Source organism: Salvelinus alpinus, chromosome 12 (genome assembly GCF_045679555.1).
Source record: "Salvelinus alpinus chromosome 12, SLU_Salpinus.1, whole genome shotgun sequence".
In the NCBI taxonomy this organism is placed as follows: domain Eukaryota; kingdom Metazoa; phylum Chordata; class Actinopteri; order Salmoniformes; family Salmonidae; genus Salvelinus; species Salvelinus alpinus.
In genome coordinates this window covers 27,924,886-27,934,568 of record NC_092097.1, presented here as the reverse complement: position 1 = coordinate 27,934,568, position 9,683 = coordinate 27,924,886, and the positions used below count along the sequence as shown (strand labels likewise).

General features: G+C 44.0%; 1 protein-coding gene across 2 annotated transcripts in view; it reads left to right on the top strand.

The window, feature by feature from the left end:
- Window positions 1–3,696: 3,696 nt before the first annotated feature.
- The window catches only part of LOC139536581 (rho guanine nucleotide exchange factor 25-like), a 50,087-nt gene continuing 44,100 nt past the window's right edge, over window positions 3,697–9,683 (top strand). For both annotated transcript variants that reach the window (XM_071337223.1, XM_071337222.1), the window contains exon 1: window positions 3,697–4,133. In XM_071337223.1, coding sequence (XP_071193324.1) covers window positions 4,040–4,133 — 94 coding nt within the window. In that variant the 5' untranslated portion in view covers window positions 3,697–4,039. The remainder of the gene's footprint in view (window positions 4,134–9,683) is intronic.

Below are 9,683 nucleotides of genomic sequence, written 5' to 3'. Positions count from 1 at the left end.
GCAGCCCTCTATTAAGGGTCAGTTTGACCTGTCAATCAGAATCAAAACAACCATCAACTCTAGGGGGTCACACAAAAGTATTTCAAGAATCCAAATTGATAATATGATGCAGTGCTTTGCTTCACCACTAGGTGACAGTATCAGACCCAGTCTCTGTGCCTTGGGCTGTGTCCCTCCTCGCTGCAGACAGGGCAGGTAAACACAGCAAGGCCTGCCTATCTGTCTGCAGCTGGAGGGCTCCAGGCCAGAGCTCTGCAGTCTGTCCCAAGTCCCCCTCCCTCTCCTCCCCGTCTCCACCAGAGGAACTGTCTGACTATATCCCAAATGATACCCTATTCCCTACATAGTGCGCAGCTTTTAACCAGAACCCTATAGGCCTTGGTCAAAAGTAGTACGCTATATAGGAAACAGGGTGCAATTTGGGACAAACATCTGACGGCTCCTTAGCCCCAACCAGAGCAGAGGGTAGGGAGGGGAAGGAAGGAGGAGGGCAAATTAGATTTGGTAGGGAGAGAAATCAAGCCACAATTCCTTGAGCAGGAGTTGGAAATGGTTTCAGGAGAGTGCAGAAAGGAAGAAGTGGTACCGGGCTGGGGTTGGGTCAGGGTGCAGATGTTTACACAGTTTGGATTGGGAAGGAAAGGCTGATCTGAAGGTGTTTTGATTCTAGAAGCATAGTTATGTCTACTCTACACTCACCTTCTGAGCAACGATTCCGTACTACCAGCAACACAGTGATCCAACCCTTCAACATACACACATACGCAACACACACCCACACATTGGAGAAAGATCAACGCTTTTCAGCTCACTGGGTTTGTCATTTAAGCAGGGTTTTTAAAGAGGCTTAAGTAGATGGCCAAGGGACCAAGCGCATTTAGATATTTTTATAGCCTTAATCTCCTGGGTAGATTCAGATTGCTGGGTTGTGCTGGTCCACCCATGATCGAGAGAGTGGATGGAGAGAGGGCGTGAGATAGAGGATGGATGGAGAGAGGGCGTGAGATAGAGGCTGGATGGAGAGAGGGCGTGAGATAGAGGATGGATGGAGAGAGGGCGTGAGATAGAGGATGGATGGAGAAAGGGCGTGAGATAGAGGATGGATGGAGAGAGGGCGTGAGATAGAGGATGGATGGAGAGAGGGCGTGAGATAGAGGATGGATGGAGAGAGGGCGTGAGATAGAGGATGGATGGAGCGAGATGGATGGTGAGACAGAGAGGGTGAGAGAGTGAGAGACACATATGCTGCTTCTTCACAACCTTCCTATAATTTCTGCTCCAGTAAGCCTGCTGCAGTCGTTCTCCATTTCTAGGTTCATATAAAATATTTTACACGTAGCTCTCCATGGAATAAACGCTACCACGGCCACACGCACCTGTGCTGCTGAGATCATCTGGTCATAATTATTTTATCTGAGATTAGAGAAAACAAGACTCCAGGCCTCGGGCACGCTTTGTTATTTAATGTGTGTGGGATATTTTACCTGCACATCGCTGCTTACCCCAGAGAGAGAGAGAATGAGAGAGAGAGAGAAACAGAGAGAGAGAGAGAAACAGAGAGAGAGAGAGAGAGAGAGAGAGAGAGAGAGAGAGAGAGAGAGAGAGAGAGAGAGAGAGAGAAACTAACACCATTGTAAATACAACCCATATTTATGTTTATTTAATTCACCATAATATAACATTTGAAATGCCACCATTCTTTTGAAACTATTGTGAGTGCAATGTTTACTGTTCATTTCTGACTGTTTATTTAACTTTTGTTTATTATCTATTTCACTTGCTTCGACAATGTGAACATATGCTTCCCATGCCAATAAAGCCATTTGAATTGAATTGAGAGAGAGAGAGTTCTATACTGACATTATAAGCCTCGGTCTAAACACGCAATGGAGTCCATTGTGATTGGTATCTGTCTGTACCGCCACGAACATCTGGAAAATCTATAATCAATACTGGAGAGTGGAGAAGTGTACATTACAGACTACACACTATGTCCACTTACATCTACAAATCCCCTTTAGAAGGCAGCTGTCCTCTTGATTAACAAGAGACAGAGGGAGGGAGAGACTGTAGAGGTGTTATGATTAGTAAAATACATTATTATAGAAAATATATTATATAAGTTCTCTGTAAATACATGTTTGCAACAAAACATACTCACTTTAAATTGTACTACTTTATTAAAAACGAAATATATTTTTTCTCTTTAACCAAGATGATTATTTATCTTTAGGCTTCATTAGTGGTAAACGACAGCATTTAGAAATGACAAAATATTAGATCAATGTACCTCAAAATATTAGATCAATGTACCTCAAAATATTAGATCAATGTACCTCAAAATATTAGATCAATGTACCTCAAAATATTAGATCAATGTACCTCAAAATATTAGATCAATGTACCTCAAAATATTAGATCAATGTACCTCAAAATATTTTTGTTGGAGTGATTTAAAATGTTGAGATTAGACAGATGACATTTTTTGTTGAGCAAGACTAGTGGCATCCAGGGAAAGACTAGTGGCATCCAGGGAAAGACTAGTAGCATCCAGGGAAAGACTAGTGGCATCCAGGGAAAGACTAGTGGCATCCAGGGAAAGACTAGTGGCATCCAGGGAAAGACTAGTGGCATCCAGGGAAAGGATTTTGTGACATGAAGTGGTTTCTGTGAGAATTACAGGAGTGTGTGTGTGTGTGTGTGTGTGTGCGTGCGTGCGTGTGCGTGCGTGCGTGCGTGCGTGCCCGTGCGTGCGTGCGTGCGTGTGTGTGTGTGTGTGCATTTTGAATGTGTGTTGCTGAACGCTGTTGATATGCACATGTGTTTACATAAACAAATGAACCCTCCTCAAAGATATCATCCTGGAGTAAACATTTGATATACACCCAGTTCTATATTGACCAGTTTCATTCCTTATACTCCAATCAAACATTTAGGCAAATATATATGCACTTACATGGAGACCTTAATGACACTACCAGGAATAAAGGAGAACAGAAGGTATACAGCAAACAGGTATACCATAAGGTCAATTAACAGTGAGTATTATAAACAACATACACTTTCCCACAAAAAGTCCATAGGAAGAAAAAGAGTGAGGCAGGGTTGCCAGGATAATGTCTGGGTGAGAGATGCAGACACCGGTGGTGCATTTCAGTTGAGGATTTACCATGGTGTTTTACCCAAAAGACTCAAACTTTTCTGTTTCCATCTACTCAGACCTGCAGCCATGTCTCACTGGGGCATGGCTCCGGCGAACCTGCCCTGACAAGGGGCCAAGCCCAGGCCCTGGGTACTTTTCAGCCTACATTTACTAACAATGGCTAACTCTGAACTTTAACACCTTCTTGAAAAGCAACTGTCTTGAATGATGCAGAAGTTGTTGATTCTGCTTGCCCCAAGTCTTAGTGTCACACTCCTGATGGACACACAACTACACTAGAGCTGACATTAACATAAACATTGGTGACAGACTGGTGTGGGGGTAAGTGTCATTGGAAAAGCACCATGAGTAAATGAGAATGAAAGCTCAGGCTGGTGTGGTGAGGGAAAATAGGAAGGAGAAAAAAGGTAGAAAAAAATAGGAAGAGGAGGGAACTACATGCTGGAATAGCCAGCGAGCAGGACTGCAGACTCCACCCTCCCTCTCCCTGCCTCCCTCTCTCTCTCTATTTCTCTCTCTCTCTGTTTCACACACAGAGAATGCTAGCCCACTATCTGACCACAGAGTGAGCTCAGTGAATTGTGGAAAGCATATTGTTTCTCCACATCTCTCTCTCCCTCTCTCTTTCACTCTTCCACATTGGATCCTAAAAGACTGGACCATTTGTTCTTTGGATATCCTCCTCCTGCTTTGGGATTTAACTGAGAGTAGAGCAAGCTTTCTTACTTTTTCTTTCGTGAATTTTTTTATCTTCTGGGGATTACAACAGGAATACCTCCTGTGTGTGTGCATTTGAGCGTGAGTGTGTGTGTGAGTGTGTGTGTCCTGTGCCATGCCCACCCCTGGTCGTTTTGGGACTAACGGCAGTGGATCAGCATGAAGGGGGGTCACCATCAGCGGGGGTGCGGGTGTCAACACCTGTTCCGAAAAGTACTGGCTAAGTGTGGCTGCTGCTACGCCCGAGTCCGAGGTTGGTACATCTCTGCCTTATGTCCGTCATTTTCACCCAGCTACTTCTCTTCGCTTTACTGGTCTCCGATGAGATGGAGTTTAGTTTGCTTTCTCAGTTATACTGTAGGTCAGATGGTCTTTGCAGTTGTGAAGTCTGTGTTTTTTGCTTCTGTAAACATACACGTTTGTCTGAGATGGTCTGAGATCAGATGATGAGAGAGAATCAGCAGTGCTCCATCGATTGTTGGTTGATATTCAATCTGTTTTTAGGTCAGATAATACTAGCAAATGGGCACCATTAAGTATAGCCTATACTCTTCTTCACTGTCCAAATCTGTTGTTCTGTGATCAGATATTGAGACCGAGACACTGCCACAGCTATAGGCTGAGAGAATTGATCCTTTTTTATTGTGGTATTATGACTCATACTTTGGTACTCTATTGGAATGAATGGCAGTAGAGGCATAATCCTGATTTTACTTATGCAGGAAAATAAAACAAAGGCATGTGATATATCAGAAATTGTGTAATAGAATATATTTGTCAACCTAAAATATTGTCATGTAATCATAAATACAGTTTATATGCATTTTATACAAATGTTCCGTATAAATAGCTTCTAAAATATATGTAAACTGACCATAAATGTCTCAACTTTTGTTTTCTTGGAAAGCTGAGAGTGCTGTTATATGATACAATATCAGTACTTGTTGCATTTACAACTTGTCCTAACATCTACTTCTTTCAGCCAGTGTATGGCTGTGGATTGACTGCATTGTTTGAATGGAATGTTGACATATTGGCAATTAATTTGAAACATTAAAGGAATCGTTCGTTTAAAACTGACTGGCTAGCTAGCAAACAAAAATACAGTGCAAACAAATTCTTCAAATTCATTATTTTACACAATATCTTACCACAGAAATGGCAACCATGGTTGACCAACTCCCTGACCAAAATGGCTGACCTTTATTCCATCATAAGAAGGTTCACCCAATTCTAGTATTCTAAGTCCTAATTCTAAGGGGGCGACCTCTAGGAGGTGTGTGGTACGTCAGTGTCTCTATCTTTCTCTCAATCTTTCTTTTTTTTTTTTTTTTGTCAGTCTGTCTGTCCTTCTCCCTTTAACTCCTCATTCCTTTGCACTCTTCTCTCTTGTTCTCTCTCGGGGGAGAGACAGCTGACGATAATTGATGGTGATGTTTTGCTGAGACTCCAACTCCTCCAGAGGAAATTAAATGTCTTTGGGCCCTGGTTGTGTTCACTCTGCTCTGGGGTTTGCAGCAGACACATTGCTAGTCTCATGCGGACCCGGGAAGCTGTGCATAATGTGAAAATGTATCACACTACACATCTAGTTAGAGTTATCAGTTATATAAAGTTAGAACAGTGACATAATTATTGTATTCTCAGTAATATAGAGTTCAAACAAAAACAGTAACTATACAGTGCTTTCGGAAAACTGAAATATCACATTTGCAAAGTATGCAGTACTTTGTTGAAGCACCTCTGGCAGTGATTACAGCATCGAGTCTTCTTGGGTATGACGCTACAAGCTTGGCACATCTGTATATGGGGAGTTTCTCCCATTCTTCTCTGCAGAATCTCTAGTTCTGTCAGGTTAGATGGGTGCATCGCTGCACAGATATTTTCAGGTCTCTCCAGAGATGTTTGATCGGGTTCAAGTCCGGGCTCTGGCTGGGCCACTCAAGGACATTCACAGACTTGTCCTGAAGCCACTCCTGCGTTGTCTTGTCTGTGTGCTTAGGGTCGTTGTCATGTTGGAAGGGGAACCTTCACCCCAGTCTGAGGTCCTGAGCGTCTGGAGCAGGTTTTCATCAAGGATCTCTCTGTACTTTTCTCCGTTCATCTTTGCCTCGATCCTGACTACTCTCCCAGTCCCTGCCACTGAAAAACCTCCCACAGCATGATGCTGCCATGGTGCCAGGTTTCCTCCAGACGTGACACTTGGCATTCAGAAGTTATGCTTGGCATTCAGGCCAAAGAGTTCAGACCAGACAATATTGTTTCTCATGGTCTGAGAGTCTTTAGGTGTCTTTTGGCAAACTCCAAGCTGGCTGTCATGTGCCTTTTACTGAGGAGTGGCTTCTGTCTGACCATTCTATAATAAAGGCCTGATTGGTGGAGTGCTGCAGAGATTGTTGTCCTTCTGGAAATTTCTCCCATCTCCACAGAGGAACTCTGGAGCTCTGTCAGAGTGATGACCGAGTTCTTGGTCACCTCCCTGACAACGACCCTTCTCCCCCGATTGCTCAGTTTGGCTGGGCGACCAGCTCTAGGAAGAGTTTTGGTGTTTCCAAACTTCTTCCATTTAAGAATGATGGAGGCCACTGTGATCTTGGGGATCTTCAATGCTGCAGAAATGTTTTGGTACCCTTCCCCAGATCTGTGCCTCGACACAATCGTGTCTCGGAGGTCTACGGACAATTCCTTTGACCTCATGGCTTGGTTTCTGCTCTGACATGCACTGTCAACTGTGAGACCTTATATAGACAGGTGTGTGCCTTTCCAAATCATGTCCAATCAATTGAATTTACCACAGGTGAACTCCAATCAAGTTGTAGAAACATCTCAAGGATAATCAACAGAAACAGGATGCACCTGAGATCAATTTTGAGTCTCATAGCAAGGGTCTGAATAATTAAGTAAATAAAGTATTTCTGTTTATTACATTTAATACATTTGAAAACATTTCTAGAAAGCTGTTTTCGCTTTGTCATTTTGGGGTATTGTGTGTAGATTGCTCAAGATAAAAAAAAAAAAAATCTATTTTAGAATAAGGATGTAACGTAACGAAATGTGAAAAAAGTCAAAGAGTCTGAATACTTTCTGAAGGCACTGTATATAAACCATTGGGTTTAAACTAAGGTTGCAAAATGTACATAGACACTGTGACTCTTTGCTCAGTGATGTAGGGTTTAAATAGACACTGACTCTTTGCTCAGTGATGTAGGGTTGCAATAGACACTGTGACTCTTTGCTCAGTGATGTAGGGTTTACATAGATCCCGAGAGAGTCAGCGATACGCTCACATCTGGAAATCTGCAGTGTCTCGGAATGTGCTGCTTTCGGATCATTGGATCATGGAAACGCTGGAGTCACTGAGTCACTCTGCCGAACATTCCTTTCCCCCAAAAAGCTAGGCTTAAGCAACCCCCTGACCCCCCAATACACACACAAACTCTGAACAGCTATCCTTTCCCCCCCAAAAAAACTGTTTCCGACAACTGAAAGGGGATTTATGGAGCGCTGTGGTGAAGAAATGTTATGTTCATTATCATCTGTTACAACTCCCATACGGGCTCAGGAGAGACAAAGGTCGAGAGCCATGCGTCCCCCGAAACACAACCCAACCAAGCCGTACTGCTTCTTAACACAAATACCTAGGTGTCTGGTTAGACTGTAAACTCTCCTTCCAGACTCACATTAAGCATCTCCAATCCAAAATTAAATCTAGAATTGGCTTCCTATATCTCAACAAAGCATCCTTCACTCATGCTGCCAAACATACCCTCTTAAAACTGACCATCCTACTGATCCTCGACTTCGGTGATGTCATCTATAAAATAGCCTCCAACACTCTACTCAACAAACTGGATGCAGTCTATCACAGAGCCATCCGTTTTGTCACCAAAGCCCGATACACTACCCAACACTGCGACCTGTACACTCTCGTTGGTTGGTCCTCGCTTCATACTCGTCGCCAAATCCACTGGCTACAGGTTATCTACAAGTCTCTGCTAGGTAAAGCCCCGCCTTATCTCAGCTCACTGGTCACCATAGCAGCACCCACTCGTAGCACGCGCTCCAGCAGGTATATTTCACTGGTCACCCCCAAAGCCAATTTCTCCTATGGTCGTCTTTCCTTACAGTTCTCTGCTACCAATGACTGGAACGAACTGCAAAAATCTCTGAAGCTGGAGACTCATATCTCCCTCACTAGCTTTAAGCACCAGCTGTCAGAGCAGCTCACAGATCACTGCACCTGTACATAGCCCATCTGTAAACAGCCCATCTATCTACCTACCTCATCCCCATACAGTATTTATTTATTTATCTTGCTCCTTTGCACCCCAGTATCTCTTCTTGCACATTCATCTTCTGCACATCTACCATTCCAGTGTTTAATTGCTATATTGTAATTACTTCGCCACCATGGCCTATTTATTGCCTTAACTCCCTTATCTTACTTCATTTGCACTCGGTGTATATATACTTTTTGTTTTCTTTTGTTCTACTGTATTATTGACTATGTTTTGTTTATTCCATGTGTACCTCTGTGTTGTTGTATGTGTCGAATTGCTATGCTTTATCTTGGTCAGGTCGCAGTTGCAAATGAGAACTTGTTCTCAACTAGTCTACCTGGTTAAATAAAGGTGAAAAAACGCATCCAACCCGGAAGCCAGCCGTACCAATGTGTCGGAGGAAACACCGTACACCTAGCGACCTGGTCAGCGTGCACTGTGCCCGACCCGCCACAGGAGTCGCTAGTGCGCGATGAGACAAGGATATCACTACCGGCCAAACCCTCCCTAACCCGGACGATGCTGGGCCAATTGTGCGTCGCCTCATGGACCTCCCGGTCGCGGCCGGCTGCGACAGAGCCTGGGCTCGAACCCAGAGTCTCTGGTGGCACAGCTAGCACTGCGATGCAGTGCCTTAGACCACTGCGCCACCAGGGAGGCCCGTACTCTCTCCTCTTTTTGACTAGAGGTCCTCTCAGTTCCTCAAAGCTCTGTCTTTGGCACAATTTAGCGGTGCTGTGAGCCTGCCCTGGCACAGGAGCTGTACAGGAGAGCTCTCCTCTCCATGAGTTAGGGATGTCAGAGAGCTCCCTCCCTGCCAAAATATTTGTACTCTTGTAACCACGACTGTGTGTGTGTGTGTGGGGGGGGGGGGGGGGGGGGGTTGTTTAAGTGTGTGTACATGTTTAAGTGTGTTTGTACAGTGTAGAGATAATCTCCTCTCTCTCTCTGACGACCCTGTTTTGATTCATTTCCTAATTTACCAAAGGCTAAATATAAAGATACTGAGGCTTGAGGCCTGTTTGAATGACAGATCTGCTGCCTGGCTGACTGAGGATTACATCCTCTATCCATCCTGCACACATCCTCAAATACGAGCCAACACACACACACAAACACACATACGAACATGCACGCAGATTGTCAATTGAACAACCCATTTGTGGAGCATGTTAACCTTTTAGCATGTCAGTGTAGATAACACCTACGTACCTTATCATAAGCCAAACAGCCAAACTATATAGTGCACTATATTTGACCAGGGCCCATAGGAATAGGGTTGCTTTTGGGACATGGACCTAGTTTAATTCATCAAAGTGCAGTGATGTACCATAGGAACAACTGCTATGCGCCATAGTGCAGTAGAGCTGATATACCAGGAGAAGATGGAGACTCCAGAATATCATGCTGTTATAATCTGACTTCTGACTGGGACCATCCACTTCTGCACCAACAAGATAATACTGATCAACCAGAGAGCTTAATGCCCACTGGTTGTGTGTGTGTGTGTGTGTGTGTGTGTG